The 21,190-nt window shown below is 36.2% G+C and overlaps 1 protein-coding gene across 3 annotated transcripts in view; it reads right to left on the reverse strand.

The window, feature by feature from the left end:
* The window catches only part of CSMD3 (CUB and Sushi multiple domains 3), a 929,671-nt gene that overhangs the window by 340,173 nt on the left and 568,308 nt on the right, over window positions 1-21,190 (reverse strand). For all 3 annotated transcript variants that reach the window (XM_054590414.1, XM_054590413.1, XM_054590412.1), the window contains one exon: window positions 5,933-6,071. In XM_054590414.1, coding sequence (XP_054446389.1) covers window positions 5,933-6,071 — 139 coding nt within the window. The remainder of the gene's footprint in view (window positions 1-5,932; window positions 6,072-21,190) is intronic.

Raw genomic sequence — 21,190 nt, forward strand, 5'->3', positions numbered from 1 at the left:
ATTTCAAATTTAAATTACCAATTAAAATTTTCACTGTTTTTGTAATTTGCTTTAGATTCTCTAATATATAGTACTTAAGAGTTCATCACCTGCATACACCAAAGTTGTAAGATCTTATTACTAAGAATTATCATAAAAAAGTTATGTGTATATATTTGTTGCTTATAAGTAAGATTTCTTTCAAATATTATTAATTGACCTCAGTAAATTAATGGCCTTTTCCCTGATGAGGTGTATTTTTTGGAGTTTCTTTTCTTTTGTCTTCTTTATTTCTATGAAAAACTATATGATTTATATTTATCTTCAATCAGAAAATCAGATGCTCATCTTAAGTGTGTGTGTGTGTGTGTGTGTATGTGTGTGTGTGCGTGTGTATCTGAACTTTGCTTCATATTTGTTTGACAAGTATTTTGGACATTAAAAGACATTAAAATTTTTATATAGTTTTTATTTAAAAACTGATTGTAATTATCAGTAGTAATAATAATGATGATATAGTTGATGTTTACTAAGTACATGAAGCTTGCTAAATACTTTATCTATATCAGTTTATCTAATCCTCCCACTAGCCCTGTGAGTTAGCGCCTATTATTACACTCACTGTGAGGGTAAGAAAATTCCTGCCTGCAGGACTTCAATAGCATTGCATTTTCTGAAATGACAGAGCGAAGCCTTACACCCAAACATCTTAGTCCCTAACCACTCTCCTATGATGGATGCTGTTATTGTTAGGTTTTTGGTTGTTATTGCTCATATCATTTTCAAATTTATAAAGATACAATTATTTTATACACTGCAATGAACACAGAGCTGCTTTTAACATTCATAACATATTAATAAAATAGCATTTTGAATTGCCTCCTTGCACTTCAAGATTACATTGTATTCTAAATCTGGATCAGAAATCTTAGCTGTGAAAAACTTCACATGGAATCGTGGAAAACTGAGCGTCTTACTTCCTTGCCCATGATGATTCTGCAGCCCCCAAAATTCTTTTCCTACCTTCACCAAGGTTTCCTACAGATCTTACAGTATTCAGCTTAATTATTTCCTAGGAAGATTTTCCATAACCTCAGAGTGTAGGTTAGTTACCTTATTATACTGCCACAATATACTGTGCCTTTTGTGACAATCACAATCATATTTGCCTGTTTAATAAGTGTCTCATTTAAGAGTCTATAAGGTTCCCGGGGTCAGACAGTTTTGGTTTTGTCAATGTTTTGCATGTTGCAGACATGCAATGAATACGTATTGGATGAATATAAATGAGTTAATCAATGTATTTTAATGACAAAATAATCTTCCTTTTCTCTAGAGTTGTTAGCAACTTAATGGAAAAGCACAGAACAACTTACAAAATGTGGTTTTACCCATGCATTTTTATCCCTTTAAAATGTATTTTCCAAAACATTTTCAGTAACTAGTTATTTCTAGTACACTCCAGAAAACGAAACTACATTAAACTACATTATTCTTACAAAAAGCATAATCAGACAAAAAAAAACCTCAGTACTGGACAAAAAAAAATTGAATGGAAAATTTAAAAATTATTTTAAATCATTTTAAAATCTCTGATGTGATTTTGAACCTGGCATGTAAGTAGTCAAAATTAAGTGTGTAACTTAATGTTCTTTAAGAAGTAGCTGAAAAATAAAACAAAAAGAAGTACAATTGATGTCATGACATATTTAAATCTTTTATCCATCTTGAGTTTATTTTTAGGTATAGTGTATGTTGATGGTTGAGTTTCATGTTTTTTGCATGTAGCTGTCCAGATTTCCCAACACCATTTGTTGTATGGGAAAATGTATTTGCCAACGATACACAGGACAACGGTTTGATTTCCAAAATCTACAAATAACCCATATGACTCCACACAAGGTAGACAAACAATCCAATTAAAAAATGGACAAAGGACCTGAGCAGACAATTCTCCAAAGAGGACATACAAAGAGCCCAGAGACATATGAAAGGATGCTCAACATCACTAGCCATTAGAGAGGTGCAAATTAAAACTACAATGAGATATCACTTCACACTGGTCAAAATGGCCATCATAAACAGATCAACAAACAGCAAGTGCTGGGGAGGTCTTGAGAAAAAGGAACTCTAGTGCACTGTTTGTGGGAATGCAGGCTGGTGCAGCCACTGTGGAAAACAGTATGGAATTTGCTCAGACCCCTAAAGATGGAACTGCCTTTTGACCAAGCAGTTCCACTGCTGGGTTTATACCCTCAGAATCCTGAAACACCAATTCAAAAGAACCTATGCACCCCTATGTTCATACCAGCACTATTTACAATAGCCAGGTGCTGGAAACAGCCTCAGTGCCCATCAGTAAATAAGTGGATCAAAAACTGGTAGATTTACACAGTGGAATACTAAGCAGCAGAAAGAAGGAACTCTGACCCTGAGCAACAACATGGATGGAACTGGAGAGCATTATGCTAAGTGTAATAAGCCAGGCAGTAAAATTCAAACACCATATGATCTCACTTGTAAATGGAACCTAATGAACAAAACAAGCAAGACAGCAAAATAGAAGCAGAGACATGGAAATAAAGAACAAACTAATAGTGACCAGAGTGAAGGGCAGAGGGAGATAAAGGGGGAAGTGGAAGGGTCAAGTCAAGGAACATGTAAAAGGGACCCATGGACAAAGACATCAGGGGGGAGTATTGAATGTGGGAAGTGGGGGGCAGGTAGGGCAGGGGAGCGTGATGGGAGAAAAACGGGCACAACTGTATTGAACAACAATGAAAAAAGATGCAATCGAAATACCTTTTAATATGCAGCTCTGTTGCTGCATATTGAAAATATGAGGTATACTAGAGATAACTGAAAATGTTTTGGAAAATACATTTTAAAAGAATAAAAATGCATGGTTAAAACTTCATTTTCAGTCTGTTAAGCAACTCTCAGTAAAATGAATGGATGTCATAAGTTTATTTTACTTTTTATTTTGCAACCTGGAATATACTGTATTTGTTTAAAATACATTTTTCAATAATATAATCTAGGGTAGGAAATGTATGGGAACACAAGTGTTTGTATAAGAATGCACAGTCAACTGTGTATTGTGAATCCATTATTTGGTTGTTTTGTAGTCCACCTATTGTAGTATTGTAATTGGAGTTTCACTTTGATAGTTAGTCAGCTGATAATAACCAAATTAAAATGCACAGAAGAGTCAGGGATTACTTTGAACTGAAACATAAAGTGACTTAATTCTTAATAGAATAGGACCATTAACTGGTGATATAGAGAACATTGTTCAGGAGTGAATCTTTATATAGAAAATCATCACAAAATTTCCCTAAAGAACTATAAGAATATATTACACTAACAAAGGGAATGGAATAGGGTTGCACAATAATTTGAATTTCATTTTGCATTTTAAAATTGCTATATAAATTTCTCATGAATTGCCTCAATCTAATGTTCATTTGTTCATGGTATTAACAAATTTATTTTTATAAAACCACTAGATGATATTAAAAATGAAGCTGGGTCTAATCTTACTTGATATTTGTTATCTTATAAAAATATCCTTGGTGTTAATTCAAACATGTTCTGACCATATCGTGTTAGTCTTTATAGACTTAAAGAAAGAAAAAATAGTACTCTCTGGAAGACTAATACTGATAGCTTTTGGTCAAGTATTGTAGTTGAGGACAGGAAAAGGAATAGAAGAGAACAGAAAAGAAACAGGCTTAGGATGATTAATAGTACAGTAAAATAAGTTCCGTTAGGAGCTACCAAATACTGAGAAAATTTAGGACCTGTGGGAAAACAGAAAGCAAAAATTTCTCTGCAGATCTAAGGATAAGACTCATTAATGGTGTTTAATTATATTAGGAAGAGACAAATGCTAGAAAACACCACATATGTTCACAGGCATTATTGTTATTCTGTTTTGTATTTGATATAAAATTATATTTCTGAAGACTCCATTAACTTAAGCTACTTGAGATAATCTCAAGAAACTAACTATTGGCTACTATATTTGTAATGTTTTTTAGGGTTTTTTTTTGTAGATTCATTCTAATCAATCTACAATAGACAATATAGGAAAAAGGAAAAAAAACCCTATGCCATCATCTTAATTATCTTAAATAAAAATAGCTATGACACCATCTCAATTATATTATCTGATAATTTAAAATTTCATTTTCAACCAAATTAATTTAAGTTATTCATGAGTACTGTTATTGTAAACAGTTAGGTGGTGCACTGGGGAGTCTCCCCCATTGGGCAAGATGGCAGCAGTCCGAGGTTCTTAGACTGAGGACGCCAAAAGCTATAAACAGGAATGGATAGAGTCCTGAGCATGCCAAAAGCTACAAAGATAATTGGATGGGAAAAAAGTCCTTCCTCCCTATCCCTACACGGGCCTTGGGCTTGAGCAGGAAGACTGAGATGATTTCTGAGACAGGAGTCCATCATTATCCCAGGTGGTACAGCACCTGAATAAAACCTCTTTTTTTTTTTTTTTGCACCAGCACCTGCCTCATGAGTGTGGCTTTTGTGGCAGAACGCAGCCAAACCTCTGTTTTGTTTCCTTACAGTACTAGAAAGCAAGTGCTATAACTCTGTAAAAAACACAGTTCATTATTTGGAACCAAATGCCATAAAAAATATTCTCAGACTCAGTAGGATTATTAAAGAGTTGTCAATGTCCTTATAAGATTTTGGCTGGAATTCAAAAGGAAATAGGCTTTTTAAGAACATAATTCTTGTTATAGAATTCAGAGATAACTTGTTTCTTAGAACAATTTTAAGGGGAAAATGAAGCACCAAGATACTAAAGGTCACTAAACAAGGAAGTGATAGATGATTTCATCTAGCTGATTTCAAAGTGACTATTTTATGCTGCTACCCTAATGGATTAAACTCTAATTTACTTGCTAACTTAATGAAGTCCCTGGCTCATTGCTTTGCTACTGAGATACTACAAACCACATGCCGGCTGTTTAAGATGTGGATTATTTTAAGGAACCAATTTTCTGACAAAGCACATGGAGTGTAGACAGTCCTAAAGCAAAATTTCATATCCTTAAAGAGACTTATGAAAGAAGAAATGAAAGATATTTCAATAATTTTCCCATCAAATAGCTGCAACTCAGGAATTTTATGGGCTTGTTGTGTGTGTGTTATATTTGTCAAATTCAATCATCAGAGCATAATTCTACTGTATTGATATATTTATATGCTTGCTATGTGAATGCAATGCTTACAGAGGTTCCTTATTTTAAAAGAATGCAGTTTTGAAATGGAATCAACAAAATAATTGGGAAATTATACAGATACTTCTATTTGGATGTCAGAAAAATGATGCAATCACAGATGAGAAGCTTCATTCTTGCAGTCATTGATCTTACAATCTTTTACCTTACAGATAATTTTTAATACTAATTCATAATCAGTAATACTAATTTTCCTAGGAAAAACACAACTAACCAATCATTAATACACATTGATTTGACACAGTCATTTTTCTGAAGGACTTGTAAGTGTAGGTATATGGATAGTGTGAGTAACTATCTTAGGCTACGACAGACATTCGTTTGAATGTGTTTACAGCACCTTTGTCTTTTGAAATCTGGTGCAGCAGAACTCACAAGGCCTTCAAAATACAGGACAACTAAAGTCATTAATTCAAAGATCACATGTGCATTTCTAAGTAGAATGCAAATATATTTAAAGCTAAAAGATCCACCTTACATTTCTCAATAGTACTGATACAGCATTAAGAAATAAAAAATAACTTGAAAACAGAGTGAAATGTTAAAAGGGGCAAACCATATGAAACATTCAAAGCATAAAAATATTTATTGCAGTAAGATTATACATTGATTTCATAAATAAAATGGAAAAAATCAACTATCCCTTCAGAAAATATCTTTAAGGTTAAAAAAAAATTTCCAGAGACCTTTCAAATGTAATTTTGATAGAGTGTCCAGGTTCAGCTTCAATCACCCACTCACAATTCAAGGAGTCTTTGTAGTACCCTGGCCATCCTGGCGACAGGATTAGTCCACTGGGAGCTGAAAAATGGCCGCCGCATGGAGCTGGAAAATGAAATCAGACAGTGAATGCAAAACTTTCAGAACAAGCTGCAGAAATTATTCTTAGTGTTAACCATGGTTTTTAAAATGAATCTCTGCATATACTTACTGAATGCTAGTTCATAATATTTTTAAAGTGCATGCAGTCCTTCTATTATTGAGTGATTAATGTCCTTAAAAAATAAATTATGTTGTGAAATATGGCATAGTGAGCTACACACTCAGCATGGGAGAAAAACTGATCACCTCAAGTCTCCTAATATATCCCTTAAATATGTTCTGTGTCTCCATCATCTTCATCTTCAAAGCTTGAAAAAAATGTGTTAGTTTGTTTTTCTCTTTTTTATTCTCTAATTTACACTTCCAAACATGGCTAATTCACACTCCACACTGTCTTAAGACTTTAATTTTCTTTTTTCCAAAGTCCCTACTATTATTTAGACCTTCATTGATCTGTCTGGTCTTCTCTGGCTTTCCATCTGCTAATTTCTCTCTTGCTTCAGTCCGGTTGTCAGATTAATGTTCTTCAAATTATAGTTTCATCATACCTTTCCGTTTCCTAGACATGCATTTTCCTCCCTTTCCTTTTAAATCCAGGTTATTTAAACACTTATCAAGTATTCAATCTACTGATTTTCCCTATACTCACACACAATTTAAACCATAATAATAGCATTGCAATTCTAGTAACTACATGATTAGGTCTTTTAGTGTAAACATCTCATTTTGGACATAAATAAACCAAGTTTTGAGAAGAGCAACTTGCCAAAGTTCACGAAGCTTGAAAAGTCTCAAAAGTACTTTCAAGTTAGCTTTTACAAAACGGACCTTCAAAACCCGTCCTCTCCCATTACTTTCTGTATTGGTAAATGAAACCACCATCCATGAGAGTTGCATAAACCAGAGAGCTAATGGTCGTCATCTTTCTTATTTCCATTATCCTTCCACTTACCCCGTTATTCAATCCATTCAATCCATTCCACTCAGCTATAGACTATCTTTGTAGTCTATAGCTGCCACAATAGTTTAAGTTACTATAATCTCATCCATGGAGCAAACCCTCTGAACTGGCCATCCTAACTGGTCTCTTCATTCACGTTAGCTATCCTCCATACTAGAGCCGAAGTGATTTTTTTGTTTGTTTTAAAGATTTATTTATTTATTTATTTATAGAGGGAGGGGAAGGGAGGGGGAGAGAAACATTAATGTGTGGTTGCCTCTTGCTCACTCCTTACTGGAGACCTGTCCCACAACCCAGACATGTGCCCTGACTGGGAATTGAACCGGTGACCCTTTGGTTCACAGGCCAGCGCTCCATCCACGGAACCACACCAGCCAGGGCCCATGCGATGCTTTTAAACAACAAATCTGACTCTGCCCTTCCATGGCTTCTTTCTGTGGTGATCAGTAAGGTCCTGCATGGCCTGGCTGATTCTTACTCTCTAGCCCAGCCTCTGAACTTGCCCTCTTCTTTCAGCAGCCCGCCTGCATCAGCCTGCTCTATATACCTGTAGGGAGTTCATACAGGAAAAAATGGAGTAAGGAATGTTTGACTTACTGAAAATTACTCAGAAAGAAAAAACCACGTGTGTATCAGCTTTTCAACATTTTGGAGACCATGCCAATGAATTCCCCTGTTATATTTTTATTTTCTTTAAATCCTTCCATGTAAGCTCTGTCCCCTGTGTTTTCATTTTCATTGTTGTTTATTTGTGTCCTTCTGTTTACCTTACATAATTTATAAAAACCTATTGTTCCAGACACTACTTTTTACTTTTTCAGACTTCAGGTAATTTGCTACAACTGAAATGAAATAGGAAGTATTTATAAATTGGCCTAGGAATAAAGAATTACTGAACAACGTCCATTTGAAAAAAAAATGTTCTATGTAAAATTGCCAAAATTTGTTACTTGCATGAGAAAAAAAACCTTTCACACTAAACTAGATATCCTTCCTTAATAGAATTTAATTGTTTCTTAAAATATTTTAAAAGAGGCCATTTTTATGAATATTATTTACTCTCCTTTGTCATGACTCATAAGTAGGCCTCCTGTAGGGTTATTATGCATTTCAAAAATAAAATTATGGGCATATAGCTATTTAAATTACTGCATTTTTAAAGGACAGAGTAAAGTAGTTCCATAAGAGAAAATAGGGAACTAGGGAGAAATAGGAAACTGGAAATAGGGAGAGTTTCTGACAAAAATTCTTGATATATCACCACTCCCAAGAGGACATGAAAGTTAAAAGAAAGATGCACAGAGCTGTTCAGCCAGGAAAAGCCTCACGATCACGCTGACTAGCAGGCACATGGCAGGAAAATGCGCACATGGAGAGGCCCTGGTGGCAACAGTGGCAGCGTATGGAGCGGACAAAATGCAGGCCCAAATAAGGAGAAACCAAGTGTAGAGAAAACATTCAAGAGAAAGAGGGAAAAAATAGCTGTAGAAATCTGCTCAGAGGAGAAAGTGGTATAAAATATAATGCAGAAAGAAAAAAAAAGCTTTGGAACAGAGGACTAATAATAATATTAATGACAAAGATTTGACTTTGCAAAGAGAAACAACTATAATGTGAATAACACTACAAACAGAAAGTCAATAACTTAGTTGACCAAAACTTGCAATTCTGTCATATTTATGTATTGCTTATATTATATATCATTAATAGTTTTCTTTAAACAGATACACTTTTAACTTAACTTCTCTAGACTTGCCCTAAGCAAAAATATCTATGAAATTGTATATTTTATATTCTAGTTATATTTTTCCAAAATGACTGAAAATAAATATGTAGCTATTGAAAGTTAAGAAATGCTTACATATTTAACACCTAAAATAAGCTGTGTGCCTCTGGGTATGAAGGCAGGATGGTTGAAGAAAGACTTCTGTAAAAGACAGTAATGATCTCTGACCAGACAAGGGAACCTTGGAACACATAGAAAGCAGAAAGACCAAGACTACAGCAAGAACATTCATCATTTATTCATATTTCAGTCATTCAACAAACAATTGTGTGTCAGGTGTGTGCCTATGTGGTATTTGTACTACTTCTACTAATTAATATTTATTGAATATTTTCTATGTGTCAGCCACTGTGTTAGAAATCCCTTGGATTATTTTATATAATGTTCAAATAATCCAGACTCGTGTACTATTATCATAGAGAATAACAATGATGTGTAATTTAAATAATTTGCTTATCAGCTAGCAAGGATTTGAACAGAGGCAATTTGACTCTAGAAACGTCCTTTCAATGCTATTCAGATACACTTCTTCTTTCCTCCCCAGTACACATGTGCAAAAGATAGAAATTAAAAACAAAAAATAATAATGCCATAAGGACTATAAAATATGGAAGACAAAGAAATAAAGGGCATTAATTAAGGCTTCATGGAGGAGATTCCGTTTGAGTCTTCAACGTGTCAGAGTTCACCAGAAGGAAAAGAGAAAGAAGATATTGTAAACTGAAACAACATGAGCAAAAGAGTAGACAGACAACTGAGTCAGCACAATGTTTTTGAGTAATGCCAGTAACTTTTTTAGGAAACCGAGAAGTACTGGGGATGAAGGAAGAAGAGGCCAAAAAGATCAAATATGGTATGGGACAACTTTAACAGCATAAACCATAAAATGATTTAAATAAAACACAAATGTATTTGAAAAAATAAATTAATTAATTAAAAAATAAATAAAAACTTTAAAAAGGAAAGGTGAATGGGAATATAGTTATTAATATTTTGATAAGTTTGCACTGTGATGATTGCTAGAATTAGCAGGTTTGTAACATAGTAAGATATAAAAATGTTAAATCGCTATATTGTACACCTAATCTAATATTCTAATATAACTAATATAGTATTGGATACCAACTATACTTAAATTTTTTAAAAAATATGACAAGTAAACCCTAGTCATTTGAAAATTATAAAGGACATATACACACACATATATACATCTCTATATATGTGCATATATATGTATAGGTTTTGAAAAACTATACGTGTGTGTGTGGAGAGAGAGAGAGAGAGAGGGAGATGTGTGTGTATATGTGTGTGTGTGTGTGTGTATCCTTTATTCTGTTGGGCCTTCCTTTCTCCTATCTGTGTGAATTACTACAATTTTAGATGATAAAATGAACAAATGCCTAGCTTAATAGTATGATTATTTCTCATTTGACCAAAATGGCCTTACCTTTACTAAACGATCAACAGGCTCCTTCCAGACTCTAAAATCCTCACCTAATTTTCCTCCAGTATTTTCCCACTGGATCACAGCAGTTAAAATGCTTCCTGCGGTGCAGTTGAGTTCAATCCTCTTCCCTATTGCAACAGTCTTGGATAAAGTCTCCCTTGCCTGTTCAACTTTGGTGAAATTTATCTTTGACACATTCTTACAACAGCACAATGAGGGAAACCTACTGGCAGAATAGCCTTCTTCCTCCTAGTCTCTTAAGACCCAAGGTGGCAAAGCCTTGGCCATTCTCAACTCCTAACTTCCTAGATTACCTTGACCATCGTTTCCATCTCAGCTGGCAGGAAAGGAGACAGAGCATGAAGGGCCATGGCCTGGCAACTATTTTCATTACTTCTGCTTTCTCACATAACTTACCTAACTGCAAAAGGGGCTGTAAAATGAAGTCCCTCAGCTGGCTAGCTATTCCCATTCTACAACTCTATATACAGGGTAACACAGCTTGAAGGTGAACAGCTAGCCATTTCTGTTATATTACTTAAGAGTCATAATACTTTCCAGTTAACATATGATTTCATATACATTACTCAATTTGATTCTTTTAATAATCTTGTAGCATAAAAATGCAGGTTTCTTTCTTATGCCAGTTTTGCAGATGAGAGAAAAAAAATCGTGAAACATATGAACATATGACCTGGTGAGAAACACGGATCGAGGCAGGGGCAGAGGTGAGATTCAAATTCAAATCTTTAAGTTCTAGATTAGGAACTACCTCCATGATAGATACACTGAATTAATTTTCCAAGACAGACATCTATTTAAACATATCTCATCCTATTTAAATTAGGTTTAGTGAAGACAGAGATGGATGATTAGGGAGAAAGAGTATTCTACCCAAAGATTTTAATACAAAATCTGAGATTCAAATCACCCCATTTTATGTGCTTACCCATTATTAATTATTAATATATTGATTTATTTCAATTACAGTTGACAGTCAATATCATGTATCAATTCAATAAACATTCGGTTAATTTCTGTATATGTATACTATGCTAAGGGCTAAAATGGAACAAAAACTCTATAAAATCTTTGACACTTTATCTGTCCTCAAGAGACATAATTCTACAAGAAGGACAGCCTCAGCTAATATGCAATGTGAGGAGCATGCTTAAACTGAGTAGATTAAAAACAAGAAGATGAGGTGTAGGAGACAGAAAGAACAGTAACAGAAAATAAGAAATACTAACATATAGGAGGGAAAGTCAAATAGTGCTTTGTTTTCTGAAGCTGATAGTGGAAGACTGAGGAGGGAGCATTTTGGTTTTATGCAGTGGTTACTGCTTTTGAAAACCTTAAACTCTCAGTGGGTGTCAAGGGAACTTGTTAAAATGCAGATCCTTAGAAGGTACTTCTAGTATATATGAAGGGGGACCCTATGGAATGGAATTTATAAAAAATTGTGTATTTCTTATTACATATTTAAACTTCCATCATCTTCAAAGTACTCTCCATTTGATACAATACACCTATCAAGATTTTTTTCCCACTGCTCAAAAGAGTTTTGAATTTGTAAATTTTGATGCTTTTTTAGTGTTGCTGCTGTTTTTCATTTCATCTCTTCCATACAGGCAAACCATTTATCTTTGAGGACTTTTTTCATCCAGGGAAGCAAACAGAAAAGTCACTTGGGGTGCTATCCAGTGAATAGGGAGTGTGGGGCATGGGGGTCACATTGTTTTTGGCCAAAACCTGCTCAAAACTCAGTTCAGCAGTGTGGGCAGGTGCTCTTATCACCCCTCACAAAATAGCTGCATGTGTTGAAAAAGTCAAAAAAATTCACTCACGAATGCAGCCTCTCACAACAATGCCACCTGCTACACTGATACAGATGGGTTCCTAGAACACTCACGTAGTGGGGGAAGCCTGTACTACACGGGGCCCACCCTCCAAAATATAATTACATTTTGGGGGATGGTGTACAAATTGGGACCTAGAATTCTGTATTGTTAACAAGGCCATCACCCCACCAAACACTCAGGCCATTTTATTGCTGTTGTCTCACAGTCCACACTAACAAAATCTAAGGGGATGTGGCTTTCTTGTAGCTCCAAGATTCTCTTGGATATTCTGTCAGGTTTCTGGGGTAAAGAGGTGACCTGAATCTGTTAGTGAAATGCAGAGCGTTGCCTCTAATGTCCCTTCTATTTTATTAGCAATGAAAATGGAGCATAAGTGATCAAGATAAAGCAGGCATAGTTTATTCATCCAGTCTTATTTGTCTAAGACCTGAAGAAAGTAATTTATAAATAATTTGGGTTGGAGCGCTGACTTGTTTTTGTGCTACTTTAAGTAGAATGGACAAATTCAGAATACCCACATGTTGTAAGGCCTATATGAAAGAGTCAGAAGTGCTTCAGACTATATTCAGATAAAATTCTCTTGAAGAAAAATATGAAGGAGTTCTAGTGTTCCACAGCATAAAATGCTCTGCCATCTGAGAAGTGGCACTCAGTTGCTCAGAAGGGAGTCATTTTCTAGCATTTGGTCTGACAGCCTTTCTGCGGAGTTGTGCATGATAAAATCTAGATACCACATTAGGGGTTATCAAACAGTGATGGTTCCATTTCATTACTTTTTTTTTAAAACTTGTTTTGTGGTTATAGGTATGGTAATGTATCACCAGCTCTCTCTAATCTCAACACACTGGATAATATTTCAAAGAAAGAAAGTGTGGGAAACAAGTGGGACTGTATATAGGATAAAAAGGAAATCAGAAACACAGGCATTAAAGTTCCAAGAATGCTGAGAAGCAATTGCAGTTCTGTACCTCCTTCCATTTCCAGAAACTCTTCCTCTCTTCGCCCACCCCCAGCTCCAAGGAGATTAGGAGCAAAGCCCCACAGATTGCTACTGAATTAGTTTCCCCTACAGAAGTCCTCTAGGAGATCTGGAGTTTAATACTGCCCAAATATGTCACTAAAAGAAGTGTTTATTTTTAGGTTTAAATATCTACACATGTGTGGGCACACATTATCTTTATGACAATTAAATATATTCTGATCTATGCATGAGATTGGAACTTTAATTGCCCCTCAAAAGAACTCTCTCTGAAGAGAATGCAATATGTGTGAATGAGAAAATTTTCTTTCCTTTGAGGCTAATTGAGATTCAAGAGGAAACCCCTTTTCCTCAAAGGGAAAGTTCATCAGGAATGCAAGTTCAGGCTTCCCTCAAACAGTTCTCCAGGGACTTCAGTCCCATCCTACTCACTCAAGTAATTCTCTCAGATATCTCACTAGGGAGTAGAAAGGAGCATAAGCCATAAACCGTAGTTATGCAGAGACTTCTCTGCTGAGGGAAGAGAACTTCTAGGGAAGTTCTGGCTTGAGTAAGCACTTTATGGAGCATTCTGAAATTGGTGGGGCAAAACCAGAAATTAGTTTCTTTCCTTTCCCTCGATTACTGCCTTTGCACATTCCCTGGCAAATCTTCTTTTCCTTAAAAAAAAACAAAACAAACAAACAAAAGAAACCCATCTAGCTTTCTTATTACTTTGTGTATTAAAAAAAAATAAGCCAGGGGGCGAAAGACAAATACCATATGATCTCACCTATAAGTGGAACCTAACCAACAATACAAAGATGCAAGGAAAATAAGACCAGCAACACTGAAAGGAAAAGAAATCAACAGAGACAAGAGGGATGGAGGGAGGGGGGCGGGGAAAAGGAAGGGAAGGGGAAAGTCAAGGAACATATAGCAAGGACTCATGGACAAAACCAAAGGGAAGAGGTGAGGGAGGAGAAGGGAGGGATCAAGGGAAAGTGGTGGGGGGTAGGCAGAGACAAATGTATTTGAAAAAATAAAATTAAATTAAAAAAAACAAAAACAAAAAAACCTCGTCCAGTCCAACTTAAAATTATTGTCTTATTCCCTCCACCCACCCACCCAAGTGCATCTTTGAGCGATAGCCAGAGAGACTTGGAAGAGATGGATGCTGATGGAGGACCAGCACTTGCTGATTCATTCCTCCATTCATTTCAGTACTTGAAGTAGAAAACACATAGCCCCCTTATTCTCATCTTGTCCCCTTCTGAATTTTAGATCATTTTTCCTGTGGTGTAAGAGGGCTAGGATGCGGAAGACTGTGCTGTAAGAGTTCCTTGGCTGTTGTTTCCCTCACTAACCAAGACAGGTCTCTGGGGCCTTCCATTTGTCAGATGTGGAAAATGGTTGTCCTCCATGAGAATAAATTAGTTCTTTGGAAAGGCCAAGAGTGGGGAGGGGTGGACGTTCCCTGGATAATTCCCTCCTACAGGAGAACCTCAACCATTACCAGTCACCTGTCTGCTCCCACCCTTGGCAGGACTCTGCAGGTCTCTGGTTGCTGGGTTTCTTTCCCGAGAGGGCCAACCCCAGGCACAATGTTTGGCATTCTTTTGATGCATAAGAAACTCACATCAGTGCCTTGCCAAATTGTTTAAACTAGACAGCATTCCCTCTATTCAATCTACCAGCCTTTACCAATTTTCTTTCACTTGCTCAATGGACATAGAAGCAGGTCAGCAAGTACGTTGTATAGCCAGACATCCATGTATAGAATCTAGTTTCTCTTCCTCACAGACAACTCCATTCTCTCTAAGGGATTCTTTTAGAGTCTTTCTCCTCAATGTGGTATGAAGAGAAGGAGAATAGTATCCTCCTTCCTTTTGGGAGGTAAATAAAAATCTGAACAACTCTTGACTGGAATAATTACAGATAGATAGATAGATAGATAGATACATACATACATACATATATACATATTAATACAAATCTTGATCTCAATTACTATTCTTTTGCTACTTATATAAATTGGGAATCAGACATCTGAGGTTATGATTGAGAGAGTCAAGTCAGTTAGAACCCACTTAATAGACATGCAGTGGCTATCTGGACTTCCAGTTTTTGGAGGGGGATATTGAATCCTTTGTTGTTTCCCCTTAACTAGCAGTCTAAGTCGTCAATTCAAAAGCCACTGGTAAGTTGTCTCTACAACTTGTTATGCATTTTGCTCCTATTATATTTATTGTCAGGGACATTACAATGTAACAATATTCAAAACATTATGTCTCTACAAGGAAGGGGCAACTGTTCTTTCATTAGCCTTAACTCAGTGCCTTAATTAAATCAACAGCTTTGAGCCAATAGCATTCATCCAACTCTTCCATGTATTTCATTAAAGATAATCCTCTTTATCTATAAAGCAGTCCAGGGAATGTATTATGTCCTAATTATATTCAAGTACATGACCATGTAAGTCAGAAGGCCAATTTTCCATTTCCATTTTTGTTGAGGGGATTGTTTTAGATCAAAGAGGGTATTGCTGGCTGCTGTTCAGAGAGCATGAAAGACAAAGAACCAAGTAAAAAGGAGAGAAGTAGATAGTAAGTATGCCCCAGAGTCTCTGAGTCCCTGAGAAATGGCAATGAAGAAACTAATCTATCAGCAGAGGTAAACTGAACAACAGACCATCTCTACAGAATGGATAGCAGCAAGAGCAGATGTAGTAAGACCAGTTAGAGAGCTACTGCAGTAATCTAGATTAAGATGATAGTTGCTGGCACCAGGATATCAGCAGTGGAAGAAGAAAGAAGTAGATGGGGTTTGAATCTATTTCAAAGATGGAGTTAATGGATTTTTCTAATGGATCGTGTATGGTTTTGATAGAAAAAAAAAGAATCAGGAATTACTCCAAGAGTTTTGGCCTGAATTACTGGGAAATGGAATGCTATTAATAATGACGGAGAAAGCCTGTGATGGTAGCATGTTTGGAGCGATTGGGGATGATGAGATCAGTCTCTGACAGGTTAACTTTGAGGTGCCTATTAAACATGTAAGCGGGCATATTGAGTAGGCAGCTGAATATATGAGTCTAGACTTCAGGGCAGAGAACTAGACTGGAGATATAAATTTGAGAGACATCGACACATAGCTGTTAATTAAAGTGGAAGCCTGGAAGAAAATTACCAATAAGGACAGTGGAAATAGAGAGGAAAAAACCATCTATGATCTAGTTCTGGAACACACACCAATAGAGATCAGAGAGATGAGAAGAAACCAGGAAGAGAATATATGAGCCTGAGTAGTATATTTAATAAAGGGAAATTAAAGAAAGTATACATTTTGAGACCTGTTTAAATTATTTTTCCATGAACGGTTGAATAATTTTATAACATGAAACTGTTAAGAGACATTTCATTAAAAAAAAGAAGGTAAAATGACAGGCATTTCAGATTTTACAACAAAATAACAAATATATTTTAACCCAACTCTCATTTTCGTTCTGCAAATAAACCTTTTTCATCTTCCAGTCTTCATGAGTACAGTTTAGCAGCATTTAAAAATGGTATTCACCAATAAATAATAAATCCTTATATCCAGGAATAGTTCCTCCTGTGACTGAAATGGAGATAGAAGATTTAATGTGTGTCCAATTGTCTTGCTTTTTAAATAAGACTTAGGAAGAAGAAACCTTTCATGTTTTAATCTGAGTCTCATGGCATAGTATCTCTTTAAAGTTCCTTTGGGATTCGTTTGTTGATTTTTTCACTGGCAAATACAGAAGTAGCTATTTATAATGTAGAAATGCAACTCAGAGGGTAGCTTGAAAAGATATGTCAAAAACTTGATCTCTCTCGCTCTTCTTTTTTTAAGCAATGTATAATTCCTTATAATGAGGTAGAAGATTGTATATACCAAGCTTCCAAAAAGGCAGGATCTTAACTGCAAACTATTAAAAGATAAACTAATCTTTTCTGGGGGCAGAGTTCAGTGGATTGGGTAGGTTAAGGATGGAGGGAAGGGTCTGAATACATATTAGTAAGAACAGGGAGGAGAGATAGGGAAAAGAAGATGAGAGAGAATAGCTGTGTGATAATAGGATTGTGTGTGCAAGCGTGAGGGAGAAAGATGAGGACGACGATGACAATGACAACGATGATGATGATGATTTTTACATTAACATCTATCTTGATGGAAAGATGGGGGAAGAGATGTCTTACGAAGATATCTGGGAAATTTCCTATTTACTGCTCTATATAAAACTTTTCCATCCTACCTCTAAGGAAACACAAAGTAAAAAGCTCCATTATTTACTAATGCTTCTCAAATAACTATAATTTCTGAATCAGCCTGAATCAAATCATACTATTCAATTAAGCCACATTAGCAGCTATACTATTGGGAAAAAAATGTATTGCCAAATGGTGGAAAGAAGTCATACAAGAGCAGAATATAAATGCAAACCCAAGAGGGCCTGTAGAAACTTACTCTGAGACTGAAATGACTACCTAGGGAGAATGCACAGTTCAGGATGCGGTGTGCCAGCTTGACTCCAGGAGCTACAGGGTCAGACTGCAGTAGTGTTATGCAAATTCACAAAGAGGAAAGACTTAAAAAAAAAACAACAACAAAAACTTTTTCATGAAATAATTATCTGGGAAATGGTTCTTATGTTAGTGCAAAAGACAAGCAAGTAGTTCTTGGACTATTGAGATGTTTTCTAAAGAGGGATGGAGTGTGTGGCCACTGACCTACTCCTTTGGCCTGTCACTCTCCCCAAGGGACTGGTCATTGCTGTTGGATTTCCAGTGAAGGCGACCTTCGTAATCAGTAAATCAAGCCAGTGCCCTCTTATGAAATGCCCTTTCCTACTGTGCATGAAGGGACTGTATGGGCTAATAGGAACACTCTTGTCAGCTGTCAATGATATAATGTTTGTATTATTAATTATTGTTATTGTTAAATAGAGAAATATTTATCAGTAACCATGTCTCTATGAAAAGTGAGACATCATACCTCACACTTAGCAGGGTAGTCTGCTTTATTCAGCCCATCTAATTCATTTCTGTTACTGCCTTGCTATTATAAGCATTTAAGCTTATGCCACGTACTCTACATCATGGGGTACCAAGGTATTATTTTTTGACTTAGATCTATCCAAACCTCTATCTAATGGAAGTCAGCTTCACCATATTGGAGAAAATAGATATACAGATAAATTTGAGCTGAGTTCTAGTGTTGGAACAGCATATTCTGAATAGGGGCTAAACTCAGAAATGGTTAAAAGCAAGACATCCTCTACCAATGGAAAGATCAGAAACACCCATAACAAGTTTATGGCGGAGTGGATTTCCAGCCAATTCACCAAATAACCAGACTCAAACTCCACTACAAAAGGTGTCATCAATCTGATAAAGCAAATCAGAGCTGAGAAAAATGACTTAACTGTGGTTGTACTTAGGAAGAAAAGGCCTCAAACAAGATAGATTTTAAACTAAAAATAATGAAAAGAGACAATGAAAAAAACAAGGCCAAACAATGATCATTTGAGGTTAGACGATAAGGCAGGCATGTCTCAGCCCTTCGGATTGGCCCTTGGCCAGGAAAAATACAGATGACATAGGGAAAGCCAAAGCCCGATAAGGAAACCCCTCAGAGTGGGTCAGATATTTCACCTAAAAATTTGCCTTTTATATAACAATGCTAGTCGCAAGGAAAATTCCAGTGACTAGAAATCCTCTGGGGTTTTTCTCAGTGAAAAAAAGAACAGGATTTGAGGGTCAGAGTTGGCTCTACTTTGCATCGCTTGGTGCAGTAGAGGAAATCTAGTTTCCCACTCTTCCCTTGACAGAAAGAACAAAGTGAACGCACCATTTTATTCACGTTTCAGGAGATACAGACACACATACACATACACAGATAAAAAAGAGAAATAAATCTAAATGCAGTTACGCCATGCCCCTTTCCCCACATTTTCAAATTTCCTAGTACCTAGGCTGGTAGAAGAAACTTTGAAGAACACCATCTGGGTGAGCCTGGCAATGCCCTCAGAAGCCACAGAGCAATTTTGACCATATTCTGAGAAAGAAAAAGTGTATGGAAAGAAGGAAGTCCAAGGGAGAAGGTTCTCATGAGGAAACTTCCCTTTCTGAGGGCTGAATCTGGTGAGGAGGCTCCCAGGTGCCCCACAGGGTGCACGGGTCCATGGAACAGAAACATAAATGACTAAAACGGGCAGGAAGGTCATGAAGGGACTACTGGGCGAGAAAGGGACAGTATTTATGCTGCTGTTATGGGTGGGAAACTGGTGGAAAGAGAAGATTTTTAGGAAACGTTCTAAGTGGTACATCATAAAAATCCCTGTGACAGGAGGATCTATGATAACCATCTACACCGTTCTTCATGGCTTTAGGCGGCATCCTTGAAGGAGAGACCACGTAGGGACTGGCTGTAGAGCGAGCCAGTTATATTCGGGCTTCAGTCCAAGCATGAAAGGAGTCATTGATTGTCACTAAACTGAGTTAGGATGACCATGGAATTCAAAATGAATGATTTCAATGCTGAATATAGTGATTCATGTATTTTATTTTCCATTAGCAAAACTGAAATATAACAAGGCTTTAAGAAGCATTGAATCTTTCTTCCTCATGAGGAGATTTGACTGACCCATTCTAAAGAAAAAGATTCACATTTTAACAAAGATAGCCTAAATCTCTCCTGAGTTATATATCAATGGTGAATGTTGGGTCAGTGAATAAATTATATAATCCAATTCATTTCAATAATAGTTAAGCTATCTGAAATGAATCTGCGTTCAGCTGTGGGTGCCCAGAACTGCAATACAGTATGATCTCATTTCTCCCTTTTGGTGAATTCAAGGACTAAAACAAATAATATGTTTCCTTTGACTTTTCTCAAAGATTTTCCATAGCTTTAGAGTGAAAGACTGTTTGACATGGGTGAGTCACTAATTTGGCAATATATCTAAACTTTTAGACAACTGAGATAGAGAGGAACTGGGGGAGAGGACAAGCTTTAAGTGGATTGAAGCCCTGGATTTTCTTATCAAAACATTTAAATGGACTTTCCTTGCTCTATAAATTCTGATTAAAACAAATAACTTCCTACTTTCTAATTGCAACACACAGCAATGTATGCACATAAGCAACTATTAATAATTCATTTGACTTTAGAGTGTTTTTGTCTAAAAATAACAAAAAAACTATAAATTTATTTGCATGAATCAGAACATATAAACATGTATGTGTTTTATCTACATACAATATTCAATATGATAATAAAAAAGTTTTAGTGAAAATAGTAAACATATTATGAGAGGCAGTGACAGTGCTCTAAAAATACACTATAATACATAAAAAGCAAAACTTTCCTGTCAAAACATGGACTCCCTGAAGAATGAAGAAGACAGGCAGAGAGGGCTCCCAGAGAGTTCTTTGTGGAACTGAGCATGGCTGAGTGACAGCTTGAGGGATTGTGAAGGGTGGAGGGGGTTGTGGCGGTAATTAAAAAAGAAAACTTAGGGGAAAAATTTTTCCTCAGCTAGTCTCAAGTTTTTGTTGTTAGTACTTAAGGAGAACTGAGGAGAAATTCAAGGAAATTCTTACAACTTGAATTAGAATGGTAGAATTGAAACCCATCTTAGTTATATAATAGTTGACAGTAGTCTACTTTATTGGGTGGAAAGTGGCTCAAAACATGGCTGGGCATGTGGCAGGTAACCTGGTGAGTGCCATAGTGAGTGCCTCCAGCCCTCTATGGTTCTGCTTTTTCTGGGTCCAACCTTATCCCAAGAAATCCCCACCTTGGTGTTGGATCTGGAGCTTGGTGGTTGAGTTATCTGCATGTAACTTCACTCGTGCATGCCAAAAAAAATATATTTTTCTCCTTCGGAAACTTTCACAAAGTTCTCTTTAGCAGTTCCGAGGGGGAGGGGGTTATTGGCCTGTGGCAAGTGGGAGTTCTGAACATTTTAGTTTCCTTATTTTTAAAAGTTCTATACGATTAATTTTTTTTCTCTGAAAATGATCGCTGAAATAGTTCTTTCACATGAAGCAGCAATTTGTAGAATGATTTGTTGACTTCGA

This window comes from Pteronotus mesoamericanus, unplaced genomic scaffold (genome assembly GCF_021234165.1).
Source record: "Pteronotus mesoamericanus isolate MK-2021 breed Mesoamerican mustached bat unplaced genomic scaffold, CSHL_Meso_final scaffold_174, whole genome shotgun sequence".
Taxonomy (NCBI): domain Eukaryota; kingdom Metazoa; phylum Chordata; class Mammalia; order Chiroptera; family Mormoopidae; genus Pteronotus; species Pteronotus mesoamericanus.